Genomic DNA, 18,307 nt, shown 5'->3' on the forward strand with positions numbered 1-18,307 from the left:
TTTGTATGCTATTTATTGCTTTCTAACAACAGTTAATCCTGATTAGGAAAGAGAAAAGTGGGTTAGTTTTCCTTAAGAGAACAGACAAGTCTGATTCCTCATGATAAACCCCATTTTTGTCCAGAGGGCATCCAAACCATGTTGAGGAAGCACTTAAGCCTCAAAGATGCTCCTAATATTTCAGTAATCTCAGAGGAGCTGTTGATGGGATCTCTTAGATAGTGGGAGGGAGTCTGTTCTGAATTGCACAGCCAGTTGTCCAAGGAGCCTAGGAAGGTTAGCATTTGTCATAGATTCCCTGCGACCAATCACAGAAACTCTAGTTTAGGGTTTAAGAAAGAGGTTCAGTAGCACATGGTTCTTTTGAAAAATATCTGTGTTTCTATTTCCAAAGGTCCGAGATGGTGCCACGCTCATCTTATCAAAAATGGGGATTTCCCAGCAGCCAGAGGATAATCAGCAAGATGTCCCAGGAGAAAGTAAGTGTCTTGTGGCTTCCCTACCTCCCCAGATGACCAGAAGTCAAAACACACATAGTGATGCTGCCATTTTGATTTTGTTTACCAAGCACTTCCATGGAGATAGATATTCCCCACCAGACTATATAGGGTTTATTTGTTGTGTACACTTGCAATGGTTTTCTTTGTCCTCATTATAAAAATCTTAAACCCTAGGACTTTAACCATAATTGCTGTGAGTCCATACCCCAACTTAATAGAAAGCACTCTTATTAGACATTTCCTTCCATATTTTGTTTTTTAATCACACTACATCTATACTCAAACTGTACATTTCATCTTCCCAGAGCTTTATCTCTTTTTCTCCTTTCTAAATCCTTTCCTCACTTTCCTCTTCAAATTTCTTTCACTTCTTATTAGACGGAGAATTAATGCAGTGTTCTAGATGAACCACAGTGGAGACTAGCTCCTCTCTCCCATAATGAATCTGATGTAATTTTTTGTAGCATTTCTTACAACTGTGTTGCCTTGCAAACTCATCTCTGTACCTCCAGATTTTGTGTCTCCCTTCCTTTTGAGTGATGTTTCACCAGCTATGCTAACTTGTTTTTTCCCAGGGCTTTTTAGTTGACTTTGATCATTCCACGCATTTTGTCTCTTTATTAGATGCACCGTTTTTCACAATTCCTTTGCTCTTTTTGAGGTTTTCAATCCTCTGTAAGTGAGCATCAGGAATTTCCTTGTAATGTGTCTTCTCTTTCACATCACTAATGCATCTGCTGCATAATTTTTGTATTGCTGTCTGCTATAGTATGCTGGACTTTGCAACACAGAAGAAACCTGTTAGCTTGCAACCCATCTTAAAAGCTTTTACTTTTGTGTGTTAGTATTCCATCTAGACCAATCTTCTATATTTCAAAATATCTTGAGACACAATATCCATTACAGCCTTGAATGCACTCAGATTTTTATGGCAATATTTACTTGTGAGTATATGTTCTTTGTCACATGTATTTCCTTTACTGACTTCAGATGTTCAGTTTCTCTGGGATTTTTTTATCCTTATATTCAATTATTTTACATGAGGTAGAGGTTAGATTTATGGAACAATAATTGTTGAGATCATTCTTCCTCCCGTGAACTCATTTGATATGCTTTTCTCTCTAGCACTGATTGCAAAGGCCATTACTTCACCTAATAGTTTCATTCCTTTAAACAGATTTACTGATCTTAGATTTAACACGTTTTGAGGGCTGGGCAGTTAAACAGGTTGGAAATAATATGCCAGAAATGTACATTTTTCAAAAAGATGGATCTCAGCTGATAGCTCTGACTATTTAGCAGAAAGGTTCAGACTTTCTTTTGTTTTGAGTGTTGGACAGGAAATAAAGATGGCCAGAATTACTTACTGTTTACTTCTTACTCCGTCCTCCTGGATTCTTTCTTTTGTGACTTTTTCCACCAGAAAGAAGAGTCTTCTAATGGTCATGGGTACACTGCTGCTGCTATGCTCACTCTTTTACTCCAAGTGCCTGGCATAGCTGGCCAAGCAGTGACTGTTCTGTCACAGCAGGTGCCAACCCAGCATGTTAACTTAAAAAGCCATCCAGTTTAATATAGAAGGCAGTGGAGTGCAGCCAGGCAAGGTGCTGATTCCTAGTCCCTGTTCAGTCTGGCTGCACTGATGGCTGGGGCTATGGTCACCTCACCTCTAAATAAGTGCAGTGGACTGTGAATGGAGCCTGGTGGTGCCCTTAACTTGCTTTGCTTTCTTGATGTAGAATAGTGGTCAGCCTTCTGTTCTGCACTGCCAACCTTCATCCTCCTCACCTCTCTACAACTGTGGCAGGCAGTAGAGGACCAGATCACGTGTTTTCCTTGTTTTTCTTGGGTCAGGGTTTTTCCCTTTCCTTCTTCTCTGCAATTATATCATTCAATATGATTCAGTATGATGAAGCTCTTTGAACAAGCATAATCTATCTGCACTCCAAGGTGAATTCATTAGTTATCTGTGTGGCATACTAAATTGTAAAGGAAAAGCAGACCTGTGGGGACAAGCGCTCTTGTATTCAAGAGAAAAGTCTGCAGAGAATTCAGACCCCAAAGTATCAAGTGCTAACAGCTTCCACCGTGTTTCTTCTCTACACCTGTCTTGCACCATGGTAGTGTACAAATTTGGGATGACAGTGTTTCATGCCAAGCTACTCTGCTTTCTTTAGCACTGTAAGGTCCTCAGAGCTATCTGGTGCCAACTTGTTCTCTTGGAAAGCTATAAAATGTTACAAAGCTGGTACAAAGTGAGAGCCTGCTGTGACCATGATTTGTGAGACACTGTGTATAAAAGCGAGAGGAGAGGATCAGAGGCTTCCCCTCCCACACATACACATTTATATGGCACAGGGATTTACAGGGTTTGAATAAACAGAAATCCTATCCTGGCTATGAATAAGGCTTGTGACGAAGTGGATTTCCTTTTATTCAGTCTCATTAACTTGCACCTTCTGCATTGAGAAGTGTCAGCTGAAGCCATTGACTGTCAGCCAAAGTAGGAGGCTTTGCACCAACCGAAAATGTAAAACCATGTTCAGAGATGTTGCTCTAAATCCTGGCATTGCTTCTGTGCTGCTTTTATTCAGAGCTTTTAACAGGAAGACACTGGAAGCTGGAGATTGTGACAAATTAAATGCAGCATCTTTTGCTTCTGGAGACAATAAATGCAGTTACTAATTTGTATCAAGAAGGAGAATGGTTCCAGTCATTTCATACTAGTATTTCTGTACTGAACTATAAGCCAAAACAAGACATTCTGTTGTTTTGGGTGGTTTTTCCTGATGTTATGTTTTGGAGGGGTTTTTTTGTTTGTTTCGTTGGGGTTTTTTCCCTTTTTTAATTATGAATAAAAATAGACACGGGGTTGCAGATCAGAAATACTAATTAGCAGATCTGTTAGGGCAGCCCTTCCTCCATCTCCATGGAACAGTATTCATGAGGTAGGGGAGACTGGAAGGAAGATAATTTGCTGCAGGTTGCACAAGGGGAAAGGGGCTGCATGGTCTGATGTTTACATCATGGTTCCTACCACTGTAATTAGTCAGCACAGTCAATTTTTGCCAGTAACACTCCCCCCAACACCCCAATAATTATTTTATATTGGCCAAAGAATGTCCAAGGGCCAAGACAAAGAGCTCAGGGGGAAGCATTTGGCCCCCTGGACACAATCTTCTTCCTGCTTACAGCTTGATGCTTAGTGCGACTAAGGAGATAAAAAGGAGGTATTTCCCCCTATCTTTTATTTTCTTCATTTCCTACTTTCCCATTGAGGAAAATATTATCTCATAAAACTGTTATTTTCTCTTAGCAACCATGTTGCTAACATGTTTTTTTGGTCCATGCTCTGAATTTCTTTTCCTTTTTCTTCCTGCTATTTATAGCAATAAAGTGAGATCTTTCAGTTGCAGAAGTTCATCTGCTTGAGCTGTAGTCTCTTGATCCTTACTCTCCTATGAAATAACTACTATTCCACTAGTAGCCAATTCTGCTGTTGCTAAACAAACACAGGACAAACTCAGCTGCATGTAAGAGCCAGTCATCTCAGTAGAAACCACTTTAGCAGTTTCCTCTTCTGTCCAAAGTTAAACTGGACCATATACCATCAGGAGGGCAAAGAGAGAATGAATTCCTTTGATTCAAAGCAGGAAGCAGGAGTGTACTAAAGAACTGACATAAGGCTGGAATATAGTATCTGGTCTAACTGCATGATTTGATCTGTTAATTTCCGAAAGTGAATAACAGGGATTGCAAAAGAAATTCCATACTTCATGCCCAGCAGTGGTTCTTACTGTACTGGCAGATGATTGCTATGAATGGCATCTATTGTGAAATCACAACTGCTTCAAAATAAAGTGATAGCTTTTATTTTTTCTGGCTTCATTCACATGAACTTCCAAGTTGAATTAAGGACTCTCAAAGGACAATGTGATTTAATGTGGAATTTATATTTCTTCCCTACCTTGTTAAAAAGAAGTAAATGTCCCAGAAGACTGCATAACTAATGCTTTTCACAAGAATATAAAAAGTAGATTCAAGCAAAAGTGTTGGCTTAGCCAGATTACTCTTAAATGTTATTTTCCCCTGTGATGTAAAATATTGAATGTACATGCAAACTGGGAAATTCAATGTAGCTGTTGAGGAACTTTGTTAGTTAACTATTATGGTCAAAGTTAATGCAATTAAAAACTGATATTTTGTGCTGTAACTGGGATTCAGTTATGTTAGAGGTGTATATTAAGGCATAAAACTTAGCAGAATGCAAAATAATTTGTACCATGGGGCTGAATCACAATTTTTATGGGAAAAATAACTTTCATAGTTTTACGATGTCAATAATTTTAAATATACTGATTCAATAACTTCCACTGGAAAAGCACCATTGATTTTAGGAACTATGCAAAAGTTCAGGAATTAAAGGAAGAACAAACAAAACCAGGAGATTTGAAAGTGACACAGAAACCCTTTTCAAGGAATATTAATGGCAAGTTAAAACAATTGTATCATCTGTTTTAGAACTGTCTGTAACAGAAACTCCTTAGGCTTGGAGTTTGTCTGAGCAATAGTGTGATGCTGAAATGCAAAACTGCTTTTATGCACGGTGTGATTGTTGGTCCAAGCCCTGGCACTGGGAGCAGGGCCAAGCCCCAGGCTGCACAGTGAGGCACTGTGACCATCCATTATCATCCAAGGGCTTACTCCTGTTTCTGCTTTATTGTAACAGACTTGATGTGAGTCTCTCCCTCTGGTTTAAACTATGAATACTGACAAACAATTCTTTTAAAAATCTTATTAGAATATATATGAATTTGCTTCAGTCATTATCTCTGGCTGCTGGAGTTCATGTAATCTCAGTGAAGGGATGTATTTTTCCTCCACTCAACTACAAAGTCAAGTGGTGCTTATCAAATGCTGATAAAAGGAAAGTTTGAACTGAGGTACCATACTTTGACCTCAGCAAGTGGAGTAAAGATGTGAATTGTAATGGTTTTACCTAGAGAAAAAGTTGTACCAGGAGTAGGCTGCAGTTTGTATTGCTGTGGTGGCTATGGGGTCAGACCTAGCTAAGATTCTATAACTTGATCATGTCTTTGAGAATTCACAAAGAAGAAAAGAACTTAATTGTGTGGACCTCAAAACATACACATACTTTGTTTACATGACTGTTGTGATTTAGGAATGGTATTATCCAATTTACTTTTCTACCACTCCAAGCCATGCACTGCTTGCTCACTTCCCCCTCCACCTCCCCCTCCCCTGCAGTGGGATGGAGAGGACAATGGGAGACACAAAAGGTAAAAATCATGGGTTGAGATAACAATTTACTGGAAACAGCAAAGAGATGAGAAAAGAAAACTCATGACAATGGATATAAGAAAAGAAACATTATTGCTCACCACAGAAGCCCCCAACAACAGACAGTACCTGACTGCTCCCTCTGTTATGCTACTCCCACTGCTCCCTCCAGCCTGAAACTGGCATTACCCCACTGCTCCCTCCACACTTAACTCCACTGGAAGGAACCCCTTCTCCCTGAGGGAACTCCCTTCTCCCCACCTGTGACAATGACATGAGGTGATTTAGAACAACCTCCGTGTCCCAGCCATGACTCCTCCTGGCTACTGCAAAAATTATCCCTGTCCTGGCTTGAACCAGGACAATGACCAAATAGAAGTTTTCCTGTTGTGTGATTCTTTCCTCTGCCTTTGGTCTTGACAAAAGCAAGTTTTTTCAGTGCTGTGCCACTGAACATTTAGTACCCGAGTTGTGTATGTTGGGCAGGAACAGAGTAATCTAGATCCCCTTGGCAAGAGGACAGGTATGTTAAGGATAGGGAACATGTATATGTGTATATGATTACTTTTGTGTTGCTGTTTTGGGTTTGGGTGATTTTTATAATTATTGCAATTACTGTTTCTAGGGCATGCACTCCTGGAAGATGAAAACAAGGTCTGGCATCTAGTCCGGCCAGTGGATGAAATGGACGAAGGGAAATCAAAGCGGGGCAGTGTGAAAGAAAAAGAGAGGACCAAAGCTATTACAGAGATCTACCTGACCAGACTTCTTTCTGTGAAGGTAGGGCTCACATGTGCTGTAGTTACACTTTACTTCTACAGATTTTGAGATACAACTGAGGCAATAGATGCAAATATTAGTCATGTGTTCATATGCAATTTGGAATATGTGTCGTGTACATACAAGCTGGTGTTCAAGGCTCCAAGTGATTAACATGCCCTGAGGAGCATTACTGGGAAAGAGATAATGTGCAACTCCTGCTCAAAGCTGAGAACCATGATTGTGTGATCATTAAATAAGGATTTTCCTTGCAAGACAAAGATGGATATTCTGCTCTGTGCCGCCTGTTTAGAGAATACTTTGTTGGGTTTTCTTTTGAACTGAATGCTTTATAAACTCCTGTATTTCCTGTTATATTTCCCTGTTCTTGTATGTGATCAATGTTCCAGTAAACCCCCCCAAAAAAAAGTTTCTAAATAATAATAGTCCTTTTAGGTATTTTTAGTGCCTCTACTGCAGAATTGATAATGAGCAAAATAATTTTTTAAACATTTCTCCATGAAGAAAGAATTAGAATTTAGAATAATGTGTTTAATAACAACAAAGCCAGGCTCCTTTTGTGAAAATGAAGTCAGTCTGGCTCCAGTTAAGGCCTCTTGTCCAAGAGTGGAAGTGGATATGAAGAAAAGTCTTTGGCTAGATGACACAGACTCAGGATGAAGAACCAAAAAGATGCTTACATCTCTTTCTTCTGATAATAAAGCCACTGCTTTGTATTCCCAATAGCCATTTTATAGGTTATTACCAAGTCTGGAGCTTTAGTGACTCATAAAATACTGGTGAGGGTTACAGCTGAGATCACAGCTACCCCTTCAGCCCTGCGACTTGTGTCTTCTGGCTGACAGTAGAATGAATTAGGGCTCCTTGCCATCTGGGTCCCTTCCCTGTTTGGAGGCTGTCAGCTGGAGTCATGGTTGGGAAGAGGATGCAGCCCTTCAAAGGTGTCTGTAGGGCCAATCAGTTGACTGGGGATGAGCTCTATGTTGCCTCAACAGAGTCCTTTCTAAAACAAGGGGACAGTCTCTCAGGTTACCATTACTAAGATCCAGGCAGATACCAGAATCCAAGAACACAGCCCTTCTGGACACTTCACTCCTTGGGCTCCATGGATCCCATGAAGCTGAGTCAGACTGGATGTCTGATAAGGCCCATGTGCTTGCCCTTAAACAGAAAGGGCAAATGCTCACAGGTACTTCTTCCTCTCATTCTAACAATTGCAGTGCTCTGCTGTCAGAGAAACTGGATGTGGGAAACTGCAAAACCATTTAAAAGCGGCTAAAAATTATTTCATGTGTACAGTGATGCTGAAGAGTAAATGTAGCAACCAATTTCTGCTTCTTCTGTCAAGCAGAAGGCACACCTTGCTGTGCAAACCATAGGATCACTGGTGAAGTCACAACCCTTGAGTCTAGAACATAAAATTGTGCTTTAGAAGGTCTTTACTGTGGTGGCAGTTTACAAAGTCACTGCTCTAAGAAATTGTTTGCTTTTTGTCACTCTTAGCACTCAGGATAAAGGCCATCAGTGACAGCACCTGGATTATGTCCACAGGAATAAAAGATGCTGAGTTCAGCTTGTAACATGAATGACGCTGATTTTTTAAAATTTGCTTTTAGGGGACACTTCAGCAGTTTGTAGATGACTTCTTTCATAGTGTGCTCAACTCAAACCATGTGGTACCACCAGCTGTGAAGTACTTCTTTGACTTTCTTGATGAGCAAGCAGAAAAACATGACATCAAGGATGAAGATACCATTCACATCTGGAAAACGAACAGGTACAGTATGAACAGAGTCATTCATGTATTGCAGAGAAATAAGAGTATAATTCCCAGGTATATACTAACACTCTTACCATAAATCAAAGTAAATTTCATTTATAATCCTGAGAATTTTGAGATAATATGTTTGTGTGATGAAAAAGATTCCCTGTAAGCCTAGAAGCAGCAAAAAGTGAAACCAGTTTACCTATGGGATTGTCACCGGCAGATTTACCATGTTTTAGTTTTTGTCTTTCCTCAGAGAAGAGGAAAGCAAGAGGCAAATGGGACTAGATTTACCTGTCAAATCACAAAATCTAATACATACTACTTGATAGTTTCTCTGACCATGCATACATCCTTCCTTGCTCTTTTGGGGCACTCAAGATCCTTCTCATATGAGTTTTTCTGAGAGTAAAGAGTTCGTTTTCAGGCATGGAACCCAGACAAGCTTGTATAAACCCTGAAATATAAAATTAAACATCACTGTTGTGAGGAGATGAAAATGCAAAGCCCATACTTGATTTCATGTGATTTTCTTGTTGTAGAATATTTATTGTGTAAAAAGGATTATTTGTCTTTTTCTTTGCTTTGTAGCCTGCCTCTTAGATTCTGGGTAAACATACTGAAAAATCCCCATTTCATCTTTGATGTTCATGTTCATGAAGTAGTGGATGCTTCCTTGTCAGTCATTGCACAGACTTTCATGGATGCTTGCACAAGAACAGAGCACAAATTAAGCAGAGTAAGTGATTTGCATTCTACATCCTGACTATGCTCATGCCTGACGAGACAAAGGGCATCCTCACAGACAATACCCATTCTCTGAGGAGATACAGCCTTGATCATTTCTTTTTAGTTTTGTAATGAAGTTAACATTTCACCACTTAACAGGTGGGTGAACTGTCAGTATTTCTGTGTAGTCTGCCAATTGATGCTATTGAAAAAGCAGAAAATAGCAACTGCTGTTATAAAAAGCATGTTTAAGAACTGATTATTCCAGGTCCATCAATAATTTATTATCACCTTGCATTGATGCGTTTGTAAAAGTCAGCAGTAATACCATGTGTAAGCACCATCTTTTTATTAAATAACCCCACCTTTGTTAATAAGTATCCAAATGTTAATATCTGTAAAGCTCGAGTGTATGTGAATATAAAGGTTTGATCTTACATTCTTGGCTTTCTTTTGCTTCCTAGAAATGTTCATAAATAACAACATTTTTCCGTATTCTAAATTTTTCAGGATTCTCCGAGTAATAAATTACTTTATGCGAAAGAAATCTCTAACTATAAGAAAATGGTGGAAGAGTAAGTAGCAACTCTTTTCATGGTTATTCAGTTGTTAGGATTTTAAGGCTGTGTAAGAGCAAAAGGGAATGCTGATATAGTCAAAGTCAAGTGTCAAATATTTAAAAAATATTAAAAATTTTACACCTAAAGATTTAAAGATCCTATTGGTGTTGGCATTGGCAGAGTTGAAATGGAGCTCCATTAGGACCCAGTGCATATTCTTGTCTGTACAGGCAGATGAATAGATTTATTCAGGAGAAAATATGATGCTGTTTTCTGTAGTTTGCTACCCACATGATCTGTCTAACAAGTGCTGCACTTCCATAAGTCAGTAGACACCAAATCCTGAAAACATTTTCAGAAACATATTTTTTTCCTGTCTCTGACTTCGTTCATTTACTAATTGGAAATTCTGTTAATTTCATGGAAGATCTGCCACACAAAAAAACTCTTGACATTATCTGCAATTATAGATTTTTTTTCCTGTGATACATTCCTGTACAATCAGGGAATATTTACTTCTACTGAAAAAGTACTAATATTGGAAGGCAGGATTGCTGAAGGGATCATTGGTCTGTTGTGTCTTCTTCCTGTGTTAGTAAGGAAGCATGTTTGAAATAATGGCAGAATTACCAGAAAGAAACAGTTTATTTTCCTAACTGAAACTCTTTTTTAATCTCTTGCAGTTACTACAAAGGTATTCGTCAGATGGTGCCAGTGAGTGACCAAGACATGAATACCCATCTAGCAGAGATTTCCAGGGTAAGAATAAAATCCATTTTCTTGTAGTGAAATTGGAGCCAAGTGTAATACTGGGGGTTTTTGTCTTCTCTTTCTATGTCAACAAATGGGGTCTTTTGTATGTGCAAATATCAGAAGATTTCATAAATCTCCAAAATACTCCTGTTCATTGTAGTCATGCCAATATTTCAACCTTTGAAATGTTGGTCACTAATCTATCTGAGTTATGCAGGGAATAGAGCACAGTGTTTGAATTTTTCAGAGCCATTGTGGAAAAATTATACACTCTTGAACTGTGCTTTCTCTCGACAGCATATAGAGGATTTTTAGCATTGATCATACTGACAACGAGTAGTGACTGAATTCACAGTGCTACCACAGCAAAAATTAGATTCCAGAAATTAAAGAAGATGCCTGAACATTAATTATAGCATATTTTAGAACAGTCTATACAGGGGTAATACTTCTGCTTTATGCTACACGTAAGAAGTTCATCATGCTTGCTCAGTGGCAGATTTTGCATTGTAGGTTACTTGGGTTACCTCACATGGAGAAGAGCAGAGTGTGGTGGTTGCTCTCTGGGACTTTGGTTGGAGATGGGTGAAACAAAGTCATTACAAAACCTGCTTCAGCCTTGAAAGAGCCTGTCTGTTCTGCAGCTCAGCTCAGCTCAGGCAGGCCCTTGCCTTTGAAGCACTCTGTTTAACTTGGGGAACCCAGAGAGTCCCTCACCAGCCCTAAAGATGATGTTTAGCCTGAGCAAGAAGGCAGTGTATTTACCGGCTGGTTTGCTCATTTGCTTAATTTAGTTGAAGAGTTCTAGCGTAAGGAGGATGTTTGGGGAATTTTTTGCGGTTTGTTTATTTCAGTGCCCTTAGGACCTAACATTTTGCAGATCAACATCCTCATGAGAGCATTTCTATTTTCAGTCATTTACTACAAAACTCATCTGCAGTGACATTTCATTTTACAGTTCACTTTATTTATTACATAAATTGAGATGTATATAAAGTTAGAACGTTTGGTGATTAAAAGTAAATTCAATATAATGTTTTAACATCAGCAGGATATGTTCCTCCTTTCTATTTTCATTATAAATTATGATCAAAATTAATGTAGAAGGAGTGACTGAACACTGCAAATTTTGACCAGCTCTAAAAGTGACTTTTATAGAGCAAGGGAAGATGGATGTTTCTCTGCTGCTTTATCCCTGGGGTAATCATTTATGCCAGTAGCAATATTTTGCAATTCTTCATTTTCTTAACTAACTTAAAAGACTAAAGGCATAGCTAGAGACTTGAATCCTACACATTTGAATGAAGAACATCTGTTCAGACAGGTAGAGCACATTCACTAAATAAGTCATATGAGTGGGGACAGGGGGAAGATAAGGTAATGGAAGGGTTATTCCCTGCTTCATTTGAAGTCCTTTCTCTCTCTCTCTTCTCACCATCCCCCCCCCTCCTTTGTATCTTCATGTTTCGGGTGGCTTTTTCCAAATGTACATGTGCTCATAATATTGATGAGTTACACCTTTGCTGTAGTGGAGTGTGAATAATTTCCAGGATGTAAGAAGAGCTGGAGAAAGGATTTCAAATACCCATGATGACCGTGTCAGAACCAATGCTTAATATCTCAACAATATGTAGATTGTACCGAGTAAATGCTTTAGCTTTTCACACCCATGCTGCTAACAGATGTTTGAGCTGTAGCCTGTGGTTTGACGTTCAGAATTCAAAATATCTTCCCCCTCCAATGTTAAGAGTTGTGGGCAGGCTGGAAAAATACCAGAGGGAAAGCCTTGATCTAACAATCACCAACCAAAAGTTTTCTCACTCCTTTTCTCTACCCCAAGTGTCATTCAACAAAAATTAAACACAGAGCTTGCATTTGGAAATTTTGTCAGTTGTACCCAACAGTTGTGCATGCGCATAAGTTTCAGCTGTGTGTGATCCTATTTTGACATGTTTGCTGCCTGCTTGTGTTAACAGGCACATACTGATTCCTTAAACACGCTTGTGGCTCTACACCAACTCTACCAGTACACTAACAAATACTATGATGAGGTAAGTTATGCCTTATGTTTTCATGCTTTAATATCAATGGTAAAAGGTTATGAAAGCTAACATTAGTCTAAAGGAGTGACTTCTGGGATTCACTGAATGATCAGGTAAAAGTAGTGCTGAACAAAAACCTTGCAGTTTTTTATATACCCTGCTTGGCAATTACACTGGTCAAGATAATGTCCTTATAAATGAACAATTTCATTATGGCTATCTGGTTGTGGTAGGGATAGTTTAATGGCTAGTTTAACAAGATCTGAAAGATAAATAGATTTAAAAATCACTTTTCTTCAGTTCTACCATCCTAATAAATATATAACAATGTCACTAAGCAAAAAGTCATTGGAGCTATATCAGGTTTCAAGACAGTGTGCCTTTTTATTAGGAAAAATCTGTTAAACTTGTTTTGCTCGTAGGAATTGGAGCGATGACATTTTTGTTAGTTAAAATGCTCTTTAAACTTCCCTGTGTGGTACCATCCCTGTTTTGCCATGCCAAGTGAAGTGCCTGCCCGCAGTAAACCAAAGTAGAGTAACTGTTGAATGTAGCCTGATTCAAAAGCAGGCTCACAGCTTCAGTTTAAAAAGTTTCTTTGGTTTTTCACACCCTGTGGAAAGGGGGACAAAGAATATCTCAGAGTAGCTGGGCTGTGGCTATGGCTCTCCAAACTTAATCTGAAGACAAAAAGAGAGAAGGAAACTTTTATTCAAAGGTTTCCATGGAAATGAATGCCTCCAGAAAACCCTCAGAATTAAAGCAAGTAAGAACAGATGCTGAATCAAAAAGGAGCACAGTACATGTGAGCTCTATTCGCTCAGTCTTGCACCTCAGCACAGTTCGTGTTTTCTCTTACATTCAGCACTAAAGACAGTGAGTTGCATCCTTCACTGCAGCTGCTTTATACAGGAGCAGCCAGCCTGTCACAGCTTTTAAACACATGCAAGCAGGGAAAATCAAATCACCCTGAGAAGTCTTGCAATGATGGTCAGTGGGAGAAGCAGACAGAGGAATGCAGGCCAGCCCCATGGCATTCCCTCGCCCCTCACCACCAGTGCTAAGCTGGCTTTCAGCACCTTCCCAGATATGTCCGTAGTTTGACCTCTTACAAAAACACACGGGGACCCTGAATGACAGCTGAACTGTAAATCCCTGATTCACCCACACCTCAGGCAGAGCCACCAGCCTGTGGGACTTCATCAGTGGCAGGCCAGCACACCCCAGTACGTAGCTGCAGCTCTTCCCTTCCATGTACATCACTGTGTAACAATGAGGTACATCTGATGAAAAGGCTGCTAATTCAGAATTGTGGAGATAATCTGTCAAGAACCATTCAGTAAAATTAATCAAGCTTATTTATTTTCCATGAAAATGTTTTAATTTGCATAAATTGGAACATTTTGCAGCTGCCCTTGTCTTTATTACTGACACAGTGGTTCCCAGCATGTGCTCTACCTTCTGCATCTCTGCAGGGCTTGACAATGACTAAGTGGGTACATTCTAATTGTCCACATTTATATGAAGGATATATTCACCAGTAGAGATAATCATGAATTATTTAGTCTAAATTTGAGGAGTTACAGCTAGATATAATTGTTTAAATTAAGGAAACAATATCAAATTAAATCAGGCCCAGTTTAAATACTGAAATAAGTGTTTATTAAGTCTGTCTTGTAAAAATATTTTCTCGCTTTAAAAACAAATTCATTAAAATAATTATTTCTAAACAAATTTGCTCCAGTGTTGGAAATGCAAACACTATACCAGCCCTTCAAAGTGAAATTATTGGCAAGATTGATTCTGACTGCATTAATCTCCATTGTCAATGGTGTTCAAGAAGTAATAAGAACCACGGGTAGTGACAGGCAAACTCCATTTTTCCATCTTTGTACTTGCAAGTCTATATAGTATTTAAACAGTGCTAAAGGTTTCTGCTTGATTACACTGTCAGGCTTATATTAATAAAGCCAGTTCTAGAAAAGGAATGGTTTTGTCACATAACACATTTTTCTAATGGAGAAATCTAATAGCTGGTGGGAAAGTTTTCCTAAAGGATGGTGGAAATGAAAACCTTTCAAAACCTTTTGAATTTGATCTGGGAAGCCCTAAAAACTCTATTTGAAGAAAAGCCTTCTCATAACAGCTGACCTTTATTGGCTCTTGTTTTCAAATCCCTTGTGTCTTAAGAGTCATATCCTCTTATATATATTCTGTACAACAGAGGCTGTGGGATGCTGGCGCTCCTCAGAGGAGCTATTTGCTTTCCTGAACTATGCTGTGCTGGGCCAGAGTCTTGGCACTTCTTGGTGATAGCCAAAAGGGAGCTGCTGGCTTTATTCCTCATATTGCCTACAGGCACAGGAGACCTTGCGTGGTCCTACCACATGCCTGTGCATGGGCCACCCAGGAGATTCTCATAACTACAGCTCATGGGGATGGGATATAATTACTGATGGTAAATGACCCTCAAGCTGTGTAGGGTGCACTGTATGTAAAAGCACTGTTTCTTAAATAGCTCTGAGGAAATTCTTCCCCTGCCTGCTCCATCTTGGAATGTAATATTTTACAAGATAATGTGCTACCTATTAATTTGCTTGTATCCCAACATAATGGGAAACATTACAGCAACTTAGATAAAGTAACAATCATTTTTACTGTCTTTGTGAAAAAATAGAACATGGGGCCTAATATATGGACTTTGGTACAGAGTGAATGCAAAAGACTCTTTACAACCAAAGTAGTATCAAACACTTGGTCTCAGAACTATGTCATACATTTTAACTAAATTATTCTAAACTTTCTGTGTTTATATCTTCCAGATTATAAATGCACTTGAAGAGGATCCAGCTGCACAAAAAATGCAGCTTGCCTTCCGTTTACAGCAAATAGCAGCTGCGCTAGAGAATAAAGTGACTGACCTTTGACTCAAAAGCCGCAATAAAGAAATCTGATCTGAAGATGTTCAAATTCATTCTTCCTGTTAAGGAAATAGTGTTCTATTTTTTAATGTATAATTACAACTTTAAATGAAAGATTTCATGGTTTTTTGATAGCAGAGGTGTAATGTAAAGAATTTTTACTGTAAATTATGCTTCTAATTAAAAGCTGTGTTGTGTGTAAATGAATCTTCTGTGGGAAAGAGAGTCCTTTGGTTGGGGGCAGGGTGGGGGGTGGAAGAAGAAAAACCTATCCTTCATTTGATTTAGTAGAATCTGAGACATCAGCATTTAGAATTCATTATGCAAGTAAATTCAATACCATAGCATCCTTTCTACCTTAAGCAATATTTGTACTAGGAAAACAATAACATACTCAGAGACACATGCAATATCCCCTTTTATTTTGATAACTGGAAATTGACTTCCATAGAGCTCTAAAACTTGGTCTGTGCTCATAATGAACATAGTGAACAAAGTGTCCGATTTCTCTGCAAGATCTAAAAATGGGATTTGCTACCACTCATGGTTCTAATTTAATTATTTATCTTAAGGGTGATGCACCCACCACAGTTGGATGTGAGAGAAATAAGAGTAATGTCAATGTAGAAGAGTTCTACTGATGAAGTCTTGTTCGGTTCAGAAATCACTGCAAAGAAGGAATCTGTCCTTAAAACTTTAAAACTCTTTGTTATTATTGTGAGTTTTATGATATATGCTAATGTGCCTTACTTGTACTAATTCTGTGAATCTGATGAATGGTTTTGTAAAAAGAAGCAGATCAGAAAAATAAGTATTTATGTGCTATTGAATGACTTTTGTGTGAAAAACATGACCAGCAGAATGCTTGTAATTAGCTGCTTGCCGAGAGTGTGCTGTTTAACATGATTCGATTATGTATAATACCCTATTTTAGAATGGTTCTGATGATTTTTTATTTGAATCTTGGAACTGTCCTAGAAATACCATCACTTGTTTTTATTGTATCTGTGATGTAAAATACTACTATGATATTGGAAAAAATCATATACTCATCTATTGAAAACCACTCAGTCAGTTTTGAGCCTTGGAATGCTGCATTTGATTGAATACACACTATAATCCATAGCAAAGAAAATTGAAATAACTTGTCAGAAAGTGTGTGTTTACAATATAGGTAAGCGCCGTACAAATCAAAAAGTTAGGTACGTCTTCTTAAATTGCTGTATTGCACATCAGAGAACTTTACTTCTCTTTGTCTTGCAAGTTTTTGGCAGTAAAGTAGCATTTTAATGAAGTGCTGCCATCTGTACTCCTTCGTTCATTGTCCTGCCAAGCGCCCAGACTCTGCTGACTCTCAGCAAGCTAATGCAGTGTCTGCCGCCCACTCTCCCTGCCTGGTAGGTTGTCACACACTGACTTTCACTGTCTGTTGATATTATTTTATTATCTCCCGTTTTGAAAATTTCCTAGTATTTGTCAGTGGGCCTTTTCTTCAGTTTCTGAAAATCAAAAGCCTCACCAGAACTGGTTTCCTGCCCAGTAGGCTGTGAGCAGTTTTTTTGTTTGCTTTGTACTCGACTTCTTGCATTTGTCTATAATCATTCCTGAACCTGCCTGGGCTGTAACTTATTTTATACTGTTTAGGACTGAGCTATACGACTCCTACAGCGAGGTGCTTTGCCAGTTATTCTTTCATCAACAAAGGCATCCTAATTTCATGGCTAATCTGTTTCTTTTTCATTATTTGTAAATCCTGTTAATTGTAAATCAAATACAATGTTGTTTTTTCCACCAAGTGTCAGTGGATTTTTACTGAAACTGGGGGGATGGGCGTTGAAAGGATTTGTAATGCTCCCTCCGGGAGTGATGGAGCAGCAGCGTCCATCAGTCTGTGGTTGGGAAAGGAGGAGCACTGCACATCCTGCAGATGGAATGCCTGACATCATGCCCTTTTTATTGGCATTTGCTCTGAAAAATGACAGTACTCTGGAGAAGCAAGGATGTAATGCAACATACCAGAGTGAGGTCTTCTTGCCTGATGTATCTTGGGACCTGAAAGCCAATTAAAATACAGTCTCAGCAGCATCTCTCCAGAGAGACCAGAAAGCCCTGCTTGAGCAAGCAGGGCTTTCAGAGGGAACATTAAATGTCCCCCATCAGCAGTGACTTGACACAGAGCAGTTGCAGGTTGCACCTGTGGGATGCAGCAGGGCTCTACCTGGATCCTACCTGTGAGGCAACTGGCATGTGTGTCTGCTGGCATGTGCCAGTTCATCTTGGATCCATTAGTCATTCTTGGTGCCCTTTTCTCCCATCCTGGGAAATTTGTAGGCTATCAGTGCTGCAGTGCTGCCTGCCAGGGAACACAGAGGCAGATTACTGTGAGCAGCTGCAGCTACAAAGAAACTTAATGCCAGCTCTTCAATTTCTTCAAGTCCCCTGTCCTGAAAGCACAAAGTTGGAATTTGAATTGAAGAACTGAGCTCGTTTATTTTATCATTTCCCCTTTTGGCTAAGCTCCTCCAGTACTTGTTTTTCCACTCTGGTGCTCTGTTTTGTCCAGGCCTAGTTCAGTTTTAATTACATTTTAGCAATCTGATTCTTAAAACCTTCATGCTCCTCATTTGGTTTCCGCTGCTCCTGACACCTGGTTCATCTACAAGATAAAAGGAAAAAGCTCACAGGGGGTCTCCCTCCTTTTCACCCCTTCTGCAGCTCCTCTAAGTGGCACTTCTTAAAGCACAAGTATCTTCTGGCTGCCAAAGAGGAATCACTTTACTCCATAGCAGCAGCTGTGAGTGAAGTTCCTTTGCTTGGACATCTCCCAGACCAAGAATGGAGGCTGGTACAGGCACCACCAGCAGGCCTGAATCCCACTGCTGACAGCAGTCTCTCCAAGGTTTTGCCTGCCTCCTTACCAGCAAGCATGCAAATAGAGATCTCTTATGATAGGACA

The 18,307-nt window shown here is 39.3% G+C and overlaps 1 protein-coding gene across 3 annotated transcripts in view; it reads left to right on the top strand.

The window, feature by feature from the left end:
* The window catches only part of PLXNB2 (plexin B2), a 251,506-nt gene extending 234,360 nt beyond the window's left edge, over positions 1-17,146 (top strand). For all 3 annotated transcript variants that reach the window (XM_031056904.1, XM_005420917.2, XM_031056903.1), the window contains 8 exons: positions 395-479; positions 6,427-6,581; positions 8,198-8,358; positions 8,938-9,085; positions 9,586-9,650; positions 10,319-10,394; positions 12,365-12,439; positions 15,253-17,146. In XM_031056904.1, coding sequence (XP_030912764.1) covers positions 395-479; positions 6,427-6,581; positions 8,198-8,358; positions 8,938-9,085; positions 9,586-9,650; positions 10,319-10,394; positions 12,365-12,439; positions 15,253-15,357 — 870 coding nt within the window. In that variant the 3' untranslated portion in view covers positions 15,358-17,146. The remainder of the gene's footprint in view (positions 1-394; positions 480-6,426; positions 6,582-8,197; positions 8,359-8,937; positions 9,086-9,585; positions 9,651-10,318; positions 10,395-12,364; positions 12,440-15,252) is intronic.
* The last annotated feature ends 1,161 nt before the right edge of the window (positions 17,147-18,307 follow it).

This window comes from Geospiza fortis, unplaced genomic scaffold (assembly GCF_000277835.1).
Source record: "Geospiza fortis unplaced genomic scaffold, GeoFor_1.0 scaffold195, whole genome shotgun sequence".
Lineage (NCBI taxonomy): Eukaryota > Metazoa > Chordata > Aves > Passeriformes > Thraupidae > Geospiza > Geospiza fortis.